General features: G+C 40.9%; 1 protein-coding gene across 3 annotated transcripts in view; it reads left to right on the forward strand.

Moving 5' to 3' along the window:
- The window catches only part of LOC123985008 (proline-rich protein 5-like), a 16,088-nt gene extending 4,246 nt beyond the window's left edge, over positions 1 to 11,842 (forward strand). The window contains exons 3-10 of one of the 3 annotated variants that reach the window (XM_046072335.1): positions 2,054 to 2,248; positions 2,982 to 3,062; positions 4,145 to 4,251; positions 6,136 to 6,227; positions 6,309 to 6,449; positions 9,873 to 10,017; positions 10,186 to 10,494; positions 10,877 to 11,842. In XM_046072335.1, the coding sequence (XP_045928291.1) occupies positions 2,054 to 2,248; positions 2,982 to 3,062; positions 4,145 to 4,251; positions 6,136 to 6,227; positions 6,309 to 6,449; positions 9,873 to 10,017; positions 10,186 to 10,494; positions 10,877 to 11,229 (1,423 nt within the window). In that variant the 3' untranslated portion in view covers positions 11,230 to 11,842. The remainder of the gene's footprint in view (positions 1 to 2,053; positions 2,249 to 2,981; positions 3,063 to 4,144; positions 4,252 to 6,135; positions 6,228 to 6,308; positions 6,450 to 9,872; positions 10,018 to 10,185; positions 10,495 to 10,876) is intronic. The other 2 variants (XM_046072336.1, XM_046072337.1) reach the window with 2 other exon arrangements.
- The last annotated feature ends 7,080 nt before the right edge of the window (positions 11,843 to 18,922 follow it).

Here is an 18,922-nt window from a genome sequence, read left to right on the forward strand (position 1 = left end):
CCTCTTAGCCACTTCTTCTTCTCTTTCTTCTGCTCTTTGTGTGTAAATTAATTTAAATTCAATTCAGTTTAATTCCGTCCATGTGAACAATGTTCATTGGGCATTACAAATGTATTGAAACAAAGAGGGAAAGTAAATAATTCCACAGCAGATGACAGTAAAAAGCAAATATCAGCAAATCAGCGTGATAAACATATATTGAACAGTGATTAGCAAATTGGGCTAACATCTGATAATAAATCAAACACAACTTCAATCTGTCCTTGGCCCCACACAGACAGACAGACCGACAGAGAGAAGGAGGAATTAAAATGTGTGTCACCTTTAAATCCTTCCCCTCCCCCTTGGCACCTCTTGAACCTCAAAGGGTTCCTTTGTTCGCCTGGCACAAAAGCTCACAGGGTCACATGGTCACCGACTGGCACAGTGGGAAAGTGAGAGAGAGAGAGAGGAGGGTAATGAAGAATAGAAACAAGTCAGAATTAAGAGGGAGAATGGAAAGGGAGAGAAATGAAACAAGAAATAATTATAAAAAAATGGGCATGTGAAAGACTGGGATAGAGACACCCTTTCTCCTCTACGAACTTCATCCTTTCTTACATCCACCTGTCGTTCTGTCCAGAGTGACACACACACTCATGGAGTGGGGATATGTGGTACCTTTTCAGTTACTAGAGTAAGTACATACTGTGTAGGTATGTCTGTGTGTGGAGGGAGATATGTTGTATTACAGAAATAGCTGGTTTGGTTGTTTGAATTATTGTGAAAGTATTTCATTCTTTGGACAGTTGAGACAATGCAACAGTAATAATAAGAGAGATAAAGAGATATAAAGATATTGCAGTTTGCATATTTATACTTGCCTGCATGTATACAGTATATAACATAAATACACATATACAATAACACTGCACTTTTGTACTTTGCTCCTCTTCTTTACTTTTTAGGACACTGACTAATCCACTAATCTTAACCATCACTACTACATTCCTAAACCAAACCCACATCCTAAAAAGTAAAACTAAAAACCAACAATTCTAACCTTGCCAGCTTGTCTTGGGGCGGCAGTAGCTCAGTCCGTAAGCATTAGTCTGGGAACCGGAGGGTAAATGGTCCAAATCTAGCTCGGACCAGAGTTGTGGAGTGCGGACTGGTAGCTGGAGAGGCGCCAGTTCACCTCCTGGGCACTGCCGAAGGTGGCCTTGAGCAAGCACCTGAACCCCTAACTGCTCCGGGTGCCGCACAGAGTGGCAGCCCCCTCACTCTGACATCTCTTCGTGTGTTGCTATGGGTTGTGTTTGTGCGCGTGTGTGTGTCTCGGACCTGTGTGTTTAATACTAAAAATAATAACAGAGTGAAAACATTGAATTTCCCCTTGCGGGATTAATAAAGTATATCTTCTTCTTCAAGGTGAGAGGACAGGCCAAAATGTCCTCATTTTCCCCTTCCCAAATACAGTATATCCTTACTTCCAACGTCTAAACCTTGATAGACACGTAAGAGCATGCGTGAGCACACACTGACTTTACTCTACTCCCGATCACTCTTCCTATTTGTCTCTACTTGTCTACTGTATGTTTCCAAAGCGGTATAATAATATATCAGCCTGTGTAAACATTAACAGATAGTTAATAAAAAGTAATCACTCCTCAGTAAATGCTAAGGATGTAAGCCCTTAAAATCAGAAAGAGTTACAGTTGTGTTTGTGCACAACACCTCACAGTTGTACCTTTTCTCTTCAGATTTTCTGCTGATTTTGAGTTTCAGCAGGTGTTGTTTTGTATTTTATCTGTTCAGTGTGGTGCCTTGATTATTAACATACCATAGACCACAGACATCAAGAGAACACATCCTGCAAGAGAACGTTTTTGAGTGATATTCAGTTTCTCAAACCATGTCCACTGTACTTTCATCAACAACATATAGCTTTTGAGGTGAAAACAAACTACTTTTATTGTCTTTGGATGACTCTGATGCTCTATGTACTTTCTTTGCATTTCCACTAGCATATGTGGAAAGTGGACTATTATGATTTCTCTATTTCTGTCTTTTGGATTTCAAGGAGTCTTCACAGCAAGCTGAGATTGGGCAGCAGCTCGTCCTCCAGTCTGACTGACCTCTCACAGGCAAAAACCCCTGGAGGAGGAGGGGGGGATAAGGGAGGAACAACTGGAGGATTGGCAGAGGAGTGCAGCAAGGACAGAGGGACCCAGCATAGGAGGGCCGGGGCCAACGCCACCTGGAACAGGTTAGAGTGTGAGAGATTGATGTGTATATTCTTAATCAGTCTGAAGTGTGAGTTTACTTTTCATATATGACTGAATGTGAAAATGTGAGTGTGAGTGCCTTCTTACTTTGGCAGTTGAACAAACACCACAAGCAGAAAGCTCTGTTGGTGCCATTATTCATGTTATGAATACGAACCTTTACGCGCAAACACACATGCATGCACATAAGCATCAGCTCTCTCTGTCTCTCTTCCCGAGGGGTCCATCACAATTTCTTTTCATCTCCGTCCATCCCTCACCCCTCTTTTCATCTTATTCTGCCTCACAGATGCTTTTATTTTGTTTCTTTTTCTCTGCTGTATTTGGAGTACCAGCAGACTCCCTGAGGTGTATCATCTGTATGTGTTTGCATTCATGTATGTATGGGTGTTTGTATGTGAGCCTTGAGCCTGCTTGGGGGTTTGCTGTTAACCCTAAGTAAGGATCAGGATTAAACATTTTTTATGATTTTTATTTTTTATGACCCAAATCATTAACAGCAAATGCTCAAGCTGATCAACCTTGACAGCCGGTGATACTTTAGTAAAAATAATATATGGAACATTAGATCTGAGACCTTCTCCATTGCTTTTTGTTTGTGACTGATATGACACATATGATCACCAGTATATCTCAAGTTTGAAGGAATGAGAATCTTTTATATTATAGCTTTGTGAATATGTGTCCGCTAAACACACACTGGTTTCTTCTTAGCATCCACAACGCAGTAATATCAGTTTTCCAGAAGAAGGATCTGGGGGAAAACGAACTCTACACTCTGAATGAAGGTGTCAGGTTAGCAGTCTCTTTATCCGTCTGTCTCTTAGTGTTTTAATTTGTCTGTTTTTCTCTCTCTCTTACTGACTTTCATACAAGCATGCTGAATGTTGAGCTTGAGCTGGTTTGTATTTTAGGAACAGACTAAATTATAGTGCTTTCTTCTGTAATTTCCCACCTTCCCTTGCTTTAGCGTGCCGGCAGAGACACTCACATACACATAATGGCAGTTTCAGAATGCTAAAGTTAGTCTTTACTAAAACATTAACACATGCCCAGCAACTGCTATTATTGCTGCTTCACTCTCAGTAGCATAATGGGTAATGTTTTTCGCTCCTGCTGTTCTTGGCTATGTACTGTCTGCTGAATCAGAAACACCTTAAAGTTGTTTAAAAGGGGAAATGACTGGTCGAGGTCTCAGAGGGGTCACTGCTGTGTTTAATACGGTGTAGCTGAGAGCAGTTTTGACAGGGTTGTCAAAACCGACTCCATGTATTGTAAATATTACACTGCACACACATACAATACTTTACATGCACACACACTGTATACAGTATACACATACATGCACACACATTATTTGTTGCAACAGTGATGGTTGATCTTCCCGGAATGGACTCAAGCTGTCAAGTAATCTAAAATTAAACATAAAAGCATCACATTACATTGCAGAAACACAGCAGTGGTCATGACCATTTATGTATTTAGGCCAACAAGCTTTGTAAAATCAAAGATTTTTATGTGTCCAGACATACACTGTTTGCCCAGTAATAATTTGTGTCCCACAGAGATTAAAGGTCACATTTTCTCTTCCTGTAATAACAGCAAGCAAGCTGTCAGACTAATCTGTACCTGTGTTTATCAGGGTTAACAGTTTGTCAGTGGAAAATCCTGTTATTGAACTGTTCAGATGTTGCTGTAGCCTTTGATTTCAGTGTGAAACATCTTTTCTCATTTCCTGAGTCTGTTGCTGGTTTAACACTGCAGCGCTCCAGTGCATGAGAACTAATTGGTTTTGGTTCATGTTTAGGCGGTATTACTGATGGGGTGTGGCATGTCTGTGTCCGCATATACTCATATGCACTCATGTTTTTTTGCAGGCAGCTGCTGAAGACGGAACTGGGCTCCTTCTTCACCGAGTACCTTCAGAACCAGCTGCTCACTAAAGGCATGGTCATACTCAGAGACAAGATCCGCTTCTATGAAGGTACACACAAACACACACAAATAAATGTTAACACAACATACTTTATGCATACACATTCAGGGAAAGGAGGAGGAGCAGACTGTATAATTTGCGCACAATGACAACGTTATGCTAATGTTTAGCAGGTATAATGTTTACCATGTTCACCATCATGGTTTGGTGTGTCAGCATGCCAGTGTTTGCTAATTAGCACTAAACACAGCTGATTCCAAAATGTTGGACAAAGTGAACTTTTGACCTCATAATGGAGCTAGATGAAAAGTCAGGTGATCTCCAAAGTTTTTTTACAATTTATTCACCCAAAAGGGACATGGATGCCTGTAAACATTTCATGGCGATCCTTCCGTTAATTGTTGAGATATTTAAATCTAGACCAAAGTGATGGACTAGCTGACAGATAGGCTGACATTACTTTTTCTAGAGCGGCAGAGCTAGCCTAGCTAAAGTCGTTTTATTTATTTAGCCCAAATCACAAATTTGCCTCAGCTTTACAATCTATACAGCATACAACATCCCCTGACCCTCGATTGAGATAAGGCAAAACCCTAACAAAACAACCTCTTAATGGGGAAAAAATGGAAGAAACCATAGGAAGAGCAACGCAGGAGGGATCAATTAGACAAACATTAAATAAAATTAAGTATAAATAGGTTGTAACAAGTACGGGTTGTGGTTTGGATATAAATACATATTAACAAGATGGAAGAAAATGTAAGTTTTTAAAAAACAAGTGCCATCTCACATAGAAGTAATTTGATTAACCTTTAAGAATGCATTAATAAGAATTATTCTAATTAATTAAAAAAATCCTATTTGAGAGTAAGGAGGTGGCAAATTCCTAGGTAAAACTCTACAACTTGATAGAAGTGACACTAAAACTATTAAGAGCCTTCATTTGTTTGCTCTGCTTCACATGGTTATTATCTAACAGTGCCTCCTGGCTTTGGTGAGGAATGTTCTCAGTGCCAGTGAGTCATTCCAATGAAACACAAATGTAAATGTTTTTTTTATCTTAGTCTGGAAAAGAAATAATTGACTAAAATGTCAGATGCTAAGTTAACCCTTGAACTATTAGTTTGAACTGTGAGAACATGCCTCCCCACCATCACTCTTTGTGAAGGACATTTCTTTGCAGTACACACCTGCACACACACAGGCATGCAAGTCAGAGTGAAAGCCAGCTATTGAAGAGGTGAGAATAAGAAACTGAAAGTAATTAGTTCTCTGTTGTGGTAAATGTGTGACCTTTATTTTTATTTTTTTGATGATAAAGCACACGCACAAGAAGTGATGCTTTGCGTCAATTACACATCAAGTGAGAAATTTAAAGTAAGACAAACAACTGCGGTACATACAGTGATTCACAGACCCATTGTTCAGGTTTAATAAACAGTTCTCCTTTGCTGATGCACACACACCCTAATAATACCCTCTAATCTGAAATGCTACTAAATCTGTCTCTAATACTGTACTTCATAAAAACACAGGAAAGACAAGATGCCAGCTCACATGGGACCAACATTTGGCCAAATATGGCCTGTAATTTGCATCAGATTTTTTATTTACAAATCACAGTCTCTGTCATGTTCAAAATTACAGACGTGTAAGATTTGCATCAAATTCAGAACACCAACAACCTCAGCCGTAATAGATAGATACTTTATAATTTGCATGTCACAGCAGCAGTACACAAACGAACTACACGGCACAAATAACAAATCATATGAAGTTCTCAGATAACAAGTTTCTAAAGTAGTAGTAGTAAACATTGTAGCACATTAACTCTTGTTGACTGCATGTGCAGCACAGTCTTGTCACTGTAATTTCTTTGACTTTGGGGTTCACTCCTGATTGGTTGTTTGTCTTTCTGCTTGTGTGTTATAGGTCAGAAGTTGCTGGACTCCTTGGCCGACACATGGGACTTCTTCTTCTGTGATGTTCTGTCCATGCTGCTGGCCATCTTCTATCCTGTACAGGTACGCACACGCTCACATGCTAATATTCTCCTTATAAAACTGTGTGTGGACACGTGTGTGTGTGTGTGTATGTGTCCTCAGGGAAAGGAGCCGTCGGTGCGTCAGTTGGCTCTGCTGCACTTCAGGAACATCATCACCCTCAACCTGAAACTGGACGAGGCTCTGTCTCGACCCCGAGCCAGAGTTCCTCCTTCTATAATACAGATGCTGCTAATACTACAGGTACGCACACACATAATACCTTTATCTTTTCCTTTCTTTTTCACCCTTTTTGTCTTACTATGTCTCACGCTGTCTCTCTCACATGGCTTGCACAGACAAACATCCATGGCTGATGTAGGGTGAGGGGAGAGGGTAAATAACAACAGATGGGGAAAGAGGAGCAAAGGGTGCAGAGAGCTGTAGAGGGTTTTTTTTTCTTGCAAAGGGATCTCACAGGAAGTAATCTGTGTGAAAAAGCAGCACAATAATCTTCCCATGACCACTCAGTGCCTTCTGAGCCCTGGGTCTGAATGAGACTGATGAGGATTTTAGACCTCATTAGCAAAAACATCATTTTTATATGTAGAATTAAAATGTATTTATTTATTGTCTTGATGTTCGTAAACATTTAAAAACAGTAGGCAGCTGATATCGCCGCAAAGTAAGAAGCCTGACCTTTAGAGTTCTAAGTGTTATACCTTTAAACATTTATGTTTTTTATTTTTAGCTGAACCAGATTTATTTGGTTAGTTAGTTATTTATCCAGTGTGCAGTGACTTGTGGCTGCACATAGTTAATTGTCCATTATGTTCACGGCCTGTGGGAACAGGAAAAGAGCTGTTTACTTATCATTTGACTATGGTCTTTCTCTACTTTTCATGCAGACAACACATACCGGATTTTCAAGTTATGAGGCTGCCCATTTCACAAAAACACCAGTTTTATTTATCTCCTGCATTCATTGTTCACATCCATATTGTAGTACTTGACGATACATTTATAATTTTACCTCTCCTCTTGAGTGCATCAAGGCAGTGTTTTCCAACCGGGAACAACAGGCTGCAAAGGGCAGAAAGAAATGAAAATAAAGGAACAGTATTACGCTACAACATTGTTCATGGATTTTTCTTCAACAAATGTCATGTAATATCTAAATATTTAACTAAACATCTTCTTCCAGCTTTGAAAGCAATGACTAAACTTTTTACAAGAACTTCTAAGCCACTGACTAATGTAAGAAAGGATTTCAATGTTCCGTGAAGAACCTGTTTTGTTTTGTGACTTTTGTTGATTAACCTTTCAGGGACTATGTAGCGTGACTTTTTTTTTTTTGTTAGCATTAGTTAGCAATCTTTGGCTAAGTTAAGAGTGGCAGTCTCTACTGTGCATTGAGGACTGGAGGCACCTATCAAAGATGCTTTTGACTCAGCAGCTAACAGTAAAACTGTTCTAATCTTCCACCTAATCTTCCACCTTTTATACCTTTCATATTGTTAAGTTAGACATTTATGGGTCAGAGGTAAGATGTGGGTCAGGGAGTGAATACGAGTGGATTAAATGTACTCTCAAGTGTCCGGGAGTATGAACTATGAGTTTGTGAGGCTGCTTCTCTGTGGGTTACTTTGGACATCATTGTAGTGACTCACTGCCCCAAACCTGCTGCTTCCCTACGCAGACAGAGGGACAGCAAGACAGCAAGAGGAAAGTATGGAGAACAAAACTGACACAAGAAAAGGAAACAGGATATGTACAGCTGCAGAGTAATTTCAATAGGTCTGTTTTTGTTCGCCCACAAGGAAGATCAAAACTACACAAAGCAGAGAAAGAGGAACAGAAAAATAGGTAAAGACGAAGATATAGAAAGCAGACAGGAAATCAGGGCAGCTAAGACAAGAGGTTGAAGTTGTTTCATCTGTTAGTAATTTCCCTTTCATTTTGTGACGCCAGTTCACCGAAGTCTGGTCTATTTATGTGGTTTGTTTCTGTGCTGTGGTTTTTATGCATGAACTCAATGATTCAGAGTACCGAAATTGATTGCTCTCTCTCTTGTTATTTGAAGCCTTTGGAGTGAGGTCTTGGTCCATATGTGTCACAACCCTCAGCGTGAAAATTTTGTCATCGAAATTGCTGATGCGACAAACCAAATCCAACTTTAAAAAGGGAGAAAAATGACAATTGTTTTATGTCTTTAAATGGTCTAAAGTCACGCAGAGCATTACGCCACTGTACTAGAACCGAATATGCCATCAGGAAATGGCAGCTTTCACTTGACAGAAAAAAAAAAGAACCTTTCAAACAGATAAGTTCTTGTTTATTATTTTTCATGAGTTCATAAAACAGTGCCTTATTGATTATGAGGGTAATTTGTTTGCCACTGATCTACTTAAACACACACTAACATCAAGTGTGCAGTGGGTTTGAGCCTCACTGCAGAGATGAAAGCTGTAATGCCTGTGTTCCCTGGCGACAGTGCAGAAATAATTACATGGGCCCCATGAAACAAGAAGAACCAATAAACAGGGCAATGAGGGCTCTACAAATGCAGAGAGGGTAAAGCGGGATGTGTGCAAACTTGCAAGCTTCCTTTTACGGGCAGAAATGTCCACTTTATTCCCATTAAAGAAATTGGTTGTGATAGTGCTCAGATAGCGGATGCAACAGTGTCCTGAGATTTCTCTTACTCGTGTTCTGAATTGACACCAAACCGAGCCCATTCTCACGCCTTTAAAGCTGCTTCAACCCCCAGACCCCAGAATAATCCTGATCCATGTCTGCTGGATGTGTAAATAAGTAACTGTCAGATCAACGTTATAAGGTGATAATGTGTCAGCTGTGTGTGCAGTTTGTTGCACAATGAATGCAGGTTTAAGACTTGACCAAGACCCAAAACTATAGTTTTGCTTAATTTAGCTGACTTCCTCTGTTTCCACTGGGTACTGCCAATCTTCTCGCAACAAATGAAACAAATAGACAGAGAAACCCAGTCAAGCTCTGTTTAGTCTGAGGATGTGCATCATTTTCAAATAAACGCACACTTCTGATGTAACGTCATCTTTCTAACTTAATACGCAAAACTGGACAGCCACTCGTGTCAGCTGTTACAAGGCAACAGCTTATTTTGCTTGCCGTAAAGTTTATTCCAACAATGCCAATTCAAAGTTTACATTCTTTGCAGTGGTTTACATTAATCAATTTACATCCAGTGTTCACTTTCCTCAAAGAAATCCCATCTACATTAAACCAGGTGCATGGGTTTGTTTTGTGTGTTGCTCTCTGTCTAAAATGAGCAATGCTGTTGATGTTTTTCTTATCTCAGTATGTTTATACAGGTCTTAAGATTGGGACCAAATTCACTCAACACTCTCAGCTGTTTAAGTCATGTTGTCTTCTGGCCGGGTGTACAAAAGCATTCTGTCTCTTATTGGCAGCTGTCGCCCCATTATGTTTTAAATAATCTTGAAATTCAGCAAACTTTTCAGATACCTTTGATTCTACTCACAGTGAGTGGCTAAGGGTTTGATAAAATCACAGAAAGCCAAATTGAACTCTTACTTTTCCCCCCTGCCCGGAAATGTGTTCATGGCTTTTAAAGTTTCCATTACCACAGGCCAACAAGCAGCAATTACTGGCTAACGTGATCTAGTGTTTGTGTGTCTGATGCAGGGAGTCCATGAATCCAAAGGTGTAACAGATGACTACCTTCGTCTGGAGTCTCTCATCCAGAAGGTGGTCTCTCCCTACCTCGGGACTCATGGGCTATATTCCAGAGATGGCTCTTCCAATTTGCACTACTCCTCCTGCCTATTAGGTGTGTGTGAGTGTGTATGTGTGCAAAGATAATGTACAATGGATGTGCTTTTAAAGGTTAAAAGTGCCATGATCCTTTAAGTGTGTATGTGTTCTTTGTACTCTGTGTTTTCATGCATGTTTTTAATTATAAAGTAATCAAAATTCTAAAACAGTCTTCTCTCTCCAGAAAAGCGCTTGCATCGCTCCTGGCCCGCCAAACCAGGCAACTCCCCCGTCGCCAAGAACCCAGTGGTACGCTCTAAGAGCTACAATGTTCCCATGCTGACCCCTGTGGTGGAGTATGACGTTGATGCCTCCACAGGAGGTGGCGCGGGCATCAGGCGACACTCAGTGTCTGAGATGACTTCCTGCTTAGAAGAGAGCAGCAGCTCTGTGGCTGAAACCACGACCACTGCTATCAACAACACCAGCGACACCAGCACATCCAGCCTCGCTGACCACTCTCCAGCTTCCACAGCCTCTGCTGAACTTTCAGGTACGGCCACACTGTTGGAAAAAAACCACAACAAATCTTTAACAATGGCAAATTCCAAGATTGCAATTCTTGCTATTCTTTCTGGAGGTATCAATCTTCCAGAGTATGTTATGTGTTTTGGTGCTGAATCCCTGACCTTTAAATCACACTCTTTTGCATCTTAAAAACTGTTTTTTGTATCTTTAAGCATCTGAAAAAATTGGACATTTAGTGTGAAAGAAGTCACATTTAAATGTATTAAATACGGACAGTAAATGTTACTGTAGCCTACTCTCTACAGGAAAGACTAAAAACAGGCAGCTAATCAATAAGGGACCCAGAGAGTTGTGATCATATTTAATCATTCATTCCTTTAACTATAAAACTGCTTTCCTCTGGACAGACACTGTGACCTCCAGTCAGGACCTCCGGCCAAGAGAAGCTGACAGTCCCACAGGTCCCCTCGCTCTCCAGCCGCAGCATCACTCCCCCTCCATCTTCCCAGATCCTTCCCCAGGTGAGGACATACACTGCATAGGCTCGCTGGTGTCAGACTCGCCAGCGTCCTCCAGAGTGCTGGCTCATGACACAAGCTCCAGTCCCAGTCCTTCATCCAGTTCGGAGATCATGATGGACAACATCCTGGAGTCTTTGGACTCGGAGCCGGAGCACAACGGCATCTTTCTGGACTTCTCACGACACTGTTCTGACGGATCGACGCGCAGCTTAGACAGCAACAGGCAGAGTGTGGCGTGACACACACACACATTTGAGGACACACACTCTGATGCAGGGACATGTGCGAACAATGCTGAGCCACGACATTCCTCACACCCTGTGGCACCTCCTGCAGTTTTATTGAGACTAGATTGTTCAGGGATTCTCTCAAACTGAATTATTTTTTTATAAGATATGGTCACCCATCCCTAGAAACAAGTCTAACCTCATACTGACTGGTAAAAACATCAATATGCGTATGCCCCCACTTGGAAATAATCAGAGCAGGCCACTCTGAGAAACTATACTCACATGAATCAGTATAGACAAGTGGTTGTGTCACAGGTTTTGCTCTTTCAGAGATGACTTTTTCCCCCTGTTTTCTCTTATATATGAAAACTCGGGGGAAAAAAAACATAGAGCCAGTGATGATAACTCCATCCCAGAGGCAGGTGCGCATGCTGAAAAATGAAAATGTTTTACCATTGTCAAATCTCTCTCCAAGAGCAGAGCTATTGAATAGCTTTAGCTGTCAAATTCAAACTTTTTTAAACTTTTCAAATGTGTAATCTCCATTTTGACCAGTGATGCTTGTTTATTGTTGGTTGAACTTATTGTATTGATTGATGATTAAAATGTTAATTTGAATGAATTTTAAACTGGTTGGTTTCTGCTTCTCTACTACTAATCTAATCTAAACCGCTTATTTATGTTTTGTCTTTAACTTTATATGCCGTATCTAGTATATTGAGAGAGCTGTATTTACACAGCAGTTCAGGGGAAGACGGGGCTGGAAATGATTCCAAGGTATCTCAGTTTATTTGCTTTTTTAGGCCTCATCTACATAAGATCAGTGACACACTTCATTGTTGCTTTGATGTTTGAGCAAAATAAAAGCAGGTCCCAGTGCTAATTCATAAATTACTATGAAACTACTATAAATGAGCATAGTAGTCTACAGCTTCAGTTTCTTAAAGGTAGTTTAGTTCTGAAAAATAAACCCTATAAATTATGATTAATTCGGTCATTGATGCTTGCCAAGAAGATAACAGCCTTCTTTCAAGCATTGTTTTCAAACCTTGAACCTCTTCCTCCCACTTCACAATCCTCACTGAAACACGCCTCTGCGTCAGCTCAGAGGATGTGTGAGTCAGTGATTCAGCCAGTGCCTCTTCAATCAAGTAAATTTACTTTTCATAAGAAACTGTTTTTAGTCAAACAGCCTGTGTGGGGACAGTTTTAATGTGGTTATTTTGATGGTAATAATTTCTAAAAACATTTTCCGATGTTAATCAAAGATAATATTTTCACAGGACCACACAGGGCTTTTACTAGTGCTGTTTCTCAGACAATTTGTAACCAGAGACTAACATGTACTTGTGTCAGCTCTTCTCACATTGTATTTGTACCCACTGCCACATGTAAAGACTGTCATGTAGCTACAGTATGTTCTCCCCAAGTCCATCCAAACAGAGACAAACAACCTTGTGAGTTTTCCTTGTTTACACATCCGGAAGAAAATCACATCCAGGCCACAAACACTTTCTGTTCCAGAATGAATGCTGCATTTTAAAGAAGTATGATGGGGGTGGGTTTAACTGCCACATTGTGGACACAATTTAATGTCCCTAATAATCAAATGTGACCTTTCATTCAAAAATAGACTTAACTCATAATAGCAATATTTAGATATTGTTGTTAAAAAAAAACAACATTAGGATTAATAGCCATTTTGAATTAAAACCATAAGAACTGTTTTACTCTGCGTAAAAACATTGTTGTAAAATCCCAAAACTTTCATTAAATCCAAATGTGTCTGAAAACTTTTCAGACACTGCCATCTTGTGTCATCTGTCTCCTAGTGCAAAAGCAGCCAGCACAGTATCCACACAATTGAATAATTGAACTGTTGGAAACTGCCACCTATTTCGGGGAAAAACACTGAAAATAACATACCCTAAATGAATCGGCAATAACTCCTAGACTCATTAGGCCTAGACGCATAATTCTGGTCTCCTTTGATAGGTCAGAAGCTAAGGAATATGAATCCATAAATGCATCTATTTATTATGCCATTACAGACTAAATGGAGATTCAATAAAGGAAAACGATATTTTCATCCTAGTGTGGTATAAAATCTATATTTTAAAGGCAATATCACCATTAAAACCATCATGCTGAAGATTATCATACAACTGAATATCTTCTACTACACTTAGAATCCAACTGTAAATTTAATGAAAAGAAACAAATATACAACAGTTATTATACAATTATTTTTTAACAATATACCAGGCGAATGTCCATGTTTTGGCCATATTGACTGTTTACATGTTGACTTTTACTGGGAGTTTTCTTCAAAACAATATATATGTGTATATAACCACGTTACAAATAAAATTAATTTTCTAAAACATTTAAATGTTGTTAAATACAGTGAATATTCATCAATATTCCTAATGACCGACAGAACTCCTGTGCTTTACAGGCCAATAACTTAGGAAGAGAACGTCCCACCATCTTTTGACATATTGGATGCCTGTGTAAATACTACGGGTCGGCCATTAGATCGACGAGAGGTATTGTGCAATACCAAGATGGCATTGAGGCATCGTTTTTTGTGAGCAATACTTTTGGACTGAAAACAACAAAAACAGCAAAAGTAAGTCAGCTGTTGCAATTGTTAATGTATATTGGTGCGTTTGTTATTGTTATCCAGCTGATTAGTATGTGAGTTTAGCGTTTTGAGTGATAGCTCTAAACAAAGCTGAGAGCCTCCTGCGATCAGCTGTGTAACTCATGTCTGTCATGCAGGTACAGGTATGATGATATGAGAGATATCTGGATGGCAACAACTGCAGGCATGTACAGTGTTCAGCCAAAAGTTTTGGGACGCCAGACTTTATGCACACGAAGATTAATCTTTTCTGGGAAGGCTGTCCACAAGGTTTAGACTGCAGTAATGTGAGCGCTGAATGCAAAACCGTGGTCAGACCAGCCGCCGGCTGATTTCTGTTGCGCCAAAAGCAGTGTAACTATGGTAAGGAAGGGCTGTGAGCGAGCCGAAGGTCCTGAAAGATACATACGCATTTTTTTTGCAATGTTCTTAGTGATTATTTGAACAAAAATACATACCAAGGTAATATATTAATATTGGGTTGGCTTGACCACGGTTTCACATTTGGCGGCTCACGTTACCGCAGTAGGTTTAGGAGCGTGTTCATGGGAATTTTTGACCATTCTTCTAGAAGCGCATTTGTGAGGTCAGGCACAGATGTTGGATGAGAAGGCCTGGCTCGCAGTCTCCCTTCTAATTCATCCCAAAGGTGTTATATCGTGTTAAGGTCTCCACGTTCTCCACACCAAACTCGCTCATCCATGTCTTTATAGACCTTGCTCCTTGCTTTGTGCATTGGTGCACAGTCATGTCGGAACAGGAAGGGGACATCCCCAAACTGTTTCCACAAAGTTGGGAGCATGGAATTGTCCAAAATGTCTTGGTGTGCTGAAGCATTAACAGTTACTTTCACTGGAAGTAAGGGCCCAAGCCAAACCCCTGAAAAACAACCCCACACCATAATCCCCCCTCCACCAAACTTTACATTTGGCACATTGCAGTCAGGCAAGTACTGTTCTCCTGGCAACCACCAAACCCAGACTCGTCCATGGGATGGGCCAGACAGAGTAATTCATCACTCCAGAGAACACGTCTTCACTGCTTTAGTGTCCAGTGGCGGCGTGCTTTACACCAATGCATCCATAGCTTTACATTGCACTTGGTGATGTAAGGCTACATACAGTTTTTGTGCTAATTCGAAAACCACAGAACGTTTTGAGTTCTGTAGTTACTGACTGCAGAAAGTTGGTGACTTCTGCGCACTGTGCGCCTCAGCATGTGGTGACCCCGCTCTGTGATTTTATGTGACCTATCACTTTGTGGCTGAGTTTCTGTTGTCTTCCAGTTTGTTATAATACCACAGTTGACCGTGGAATATTTAGTACTGAGGAAATTTCACAAATGGAATAACTGCACAGGTGGCAAACTATCACGGTACCACGCTTGAATTCACTGAGCTCCTGAGAGTGACCCGTTCTTTCACAAATGTTTGTAGAAGCAGTCTGCATGCCTAGGTGCTTGATTTTATACACCTGTGGCCATGGAAATGATTGGAATGCCTGAATTCAATGAATCGGATGGACGTCCCAATACTTTTGGCAATATAGTGTATGTTGTGATATAAGCTGATTTAGATGCTTGGTGTTTGATGTGTATGTGGTTTGGATAAAAATGGTTGGTTTTTAGATTCTAGCTGAGCCTCCTAGCTTCATGGAGGTGTGTAACATGGAAAAGGTTGACGAAATACAAGAATCGGACATGGATTTCTCAGTCGGCACTGTGTGAAAATCTGTGAAGAAGAAGAAAGAACTTCCTCAAGATTGTACTTAAGTGCAGTTAAAAGTTGTACTTGTGTAAAAAGTTACATACACCACTGGAGGGAATCAACCACTAACTCTGGCAGTGTTAATGTAGCCAACATATTTACCACTCAAGTCAATAAAAATGCTGAATCAAAAGACCAGAATATCTTTGCCTCATTTCCATTTTTTAATGTAAAATACCCACTTAATTGTTAATAATTCAATCAAAGCGAGTGGCGCTGAGGATTCAATGTCAATGAAAAATATAGCCGCAAGCGGCGATTCGCGGGTTCATACCTTTTTTCGCAATATCGCTATCAAAATAATTTCACACATACGGTTCAACATTGTTATAAAACATATCCTGCAAGTTTTGTAACAACTGGACAACCATTTTCTGATCTATAGCTTGATTTGTATCATTACACATCCAGTTACGATGCATTTAAAGCGCCACCTAGTCGTCGATTTGAATGAAACTGTCAGGGCATATTTCTGGCACTCATGTGGACATATCCTGTGAGTTTTGTGATGATTGGACCAACGCTTGCAGATTCTTGTCTATTTATGTCCTGAGCCACACCCTTTACATGTTTATTGGTCAATATCTTTAAAACGAAAGGAGCTATCAACAAGCTTTATACAACTTTATATATGCTAAGGCCAATGATGATCCAGAGAAAATTTGGTGGCAATTGGAGCTACGGTCTAGGAGGAGATGTAAAAAATGTGTTTGCAATATGGCAAGCGGCCATAAAAATCCTGTTTTAATGTGTTATGTATCTGTATGTGTTGGGCAATAGTTCTTCAAATACGCTAGTTTACCTTTTTCTTAAAAAACAACTAAAGCTTTTATTTGTAGTAGAGCACTGACTGCAAAGAACAAAACATTTACTGGGAACAAGCCCACTCAGGATTACAGACATCACGGAGCATTAATATATTTCTTTCATATTAGACTATATAATAGTTTAACTGAAATAATATGTAAATACTAGTATTATTAACCAGTAAAACTACAATACTCTCTCGCTACTGTGTTTCTAACATGTCAACAAACAGCATGGCTCCACAAAACACAGAGAGAGAGAGAGAGAGAGAGAGAGAGAGAGAGAGAGAGAGAGAGAGAGAGAGAGAGAGAGAGAGAGTTCATTTACACTCCTAGCTCCGTACCTTTCATCCAGCGCAGCCAGCGGCCAATATAATCGCGGATAATAAAGCAGCATGAAAGCGACTACATGACAACAAGCGCAATCCATAGCCTGGTATCAACCGATCCAGCACAACAGTTTGTCCCATACACGGAGCAGCAGCACAGAGTCACGATGATTAACGATGCTTCACTCACCAAAGCAGGCTCACTTCAGCAGAAAGGCGCAGCGGCTGCTTTTCCTCTGGGCAAACTTCTGGAGGACTGAAGTTTTCAGAGAGCCTGCAGACTCGTTGCGGCCCCGCAGTGCTGTTTAACATTTTCCACAGAGTTTAATAAAAGTTACGATCCGACCATAGCTGAGCTCGTAGCCGTTTCCTCCACCTGTTTGTTGGCCAGCATGTTTAACCCTTTAAAGTAAGTTCAGTTTCACAGCATCTTCCAGATAACTCCCGCTGGTGTCATGTTTTGCAATCCTCTCAGAAAGATGAAGATGAAGACAGGTACAGGATGGTCTCCCTCAAAGCCAGAGGTGCTTATCAGGTCAGGCGGGGCGCTGTCAGTGAAGACACTGTCCGTTTAACGTTAGCTTGCTGTTAGCGATGTTTCTAACCTATCTGCAGACTAGCCCGACTCTCACACAGTACAGTACACAAAACTGTGTAGCAGATTGACAAACTTATTATAAACCAGCCAGGCTACTGACTGTCTGTATAATTATTAAATTACACCTTTCTGTCTGCTGCAGCTTGTGGCTAAGTTACCTCCAGAGAAAAACACACGCTGGAAGCTCTGGCTGTTAGGCCCGCCCCTTAACCAATCACAATTTTAGAAAGGTGACAGGCATCTACATGAACGAATCGGAGGCCTCTCTTAAAAAAACAACCATGATCCATCACAGTTCAGGGTCAGAGGTTACCCTCTTAAAGTGACAGAGGCTAATATGACAACACCTATATGCTGCTAAGACATTTTAACTCAAACACAGAAGTTACATAATATCAGAGTTTTATTTGACAGGTATGTGTACACATAGGAGGAATTTGACTCTGGATTGTACATTGCTCACCATGCACTTACTTATACAATAATACAATAATAAAATCAAACGCAGGCTACAGTGTAGAGAACACATATATGCACACTATAAACAACAACAATAAAGAAAGACTGAGACAATAGTGCGATGGAGCATAGTGCAAAGGATGCTGGATTGAATAAGTATTATGTGCAGGTGTTATGTACTTGAGGTAGGTGGGTTTGGTAAACAGTATATACAATATGACAATATAACAGTATGAACAGTGTGACCAGCACTGAGATAGAGAATGATGAATAAATAATAATTGGTAACCAGTTAGAGGGGGCAGAGTGGGGGGGCTCCTCCTGAAGGCCTCGATCATCTCCACAGTTTTGAGCGTGTTAAGCTCCAGGTTGTTCTGACCACACCAGAGAGCCAGCTGATCAACCTCCCGTCTGTAGGCCGACTCATCACCGTCCCGGATGAGGCCGATGACCGTTGTGTCGTCAGCGAACTTCAGGAGAAGGGTCTCCTGAGGTGCAGTCGTTGGTGTAGAGAGAGAAGAGCAATGGGGAGAGCACACACCCCTGGGGAGCGCCAGTGCTAATAGTCCGGGTGCTGGATGTGATGTTCCCCAGTCTCACCTGCTGACTCCTGTCAGTCAGGAATTTTGTGATCCACTGACAGGTGGAGGCTGGCACAGTGAGCTGGGTGAGTTTGGTGCTGAGGATTTCTGAGATGATGGTGTTGAACGCCGAGCTCAAGTCCACGAACAGAATCCCTGCATTTGTCCCTGGAGAGTCGAGGTGTTGCAAGATGTAATGCAGTCCCAAGTTGACAGCATCATCCACTGACCTGTTAGCCCTGTAGGCAAACTGCAGGGGGTCCAGCAAGGGGCCTGTAATGTCCTTCAGGTGGGCCAACACCAGTCTTTCAAAGGACTTCATGGCTACAGATGTCAGATCGACAGGCCTGTAATCATTTTATCCAGAGATGGAAGGTTTTTTGGGGGCCGGGATGATTGTGGAACGTTTGAAGCAGGAGGGAACTTCACACAGCTTCAGTGAACTGTTGAAAGAGATTTTCAGGCAGGATGGAGACACACCGTCTGGCCCATATTCTACAGTATAAAGCATTTTATG

This window comes from Micropterus dolomieu, linkage group LG16 (genome assembly GCF_021292245.1).
Source record: "Micropterus dolomieu isolate WLL.071019.BEF.003 ecotype Adirondacks linkage group LG16, ASM2129224v1, whole genome shotgun sequence".
Lineage (NCBI taxonomy): Eukaryota > Metazoa > Chordata > Actinopteri > Centrarchiformes > Centrarchidae > Micropterus > Micropterus dolomieu.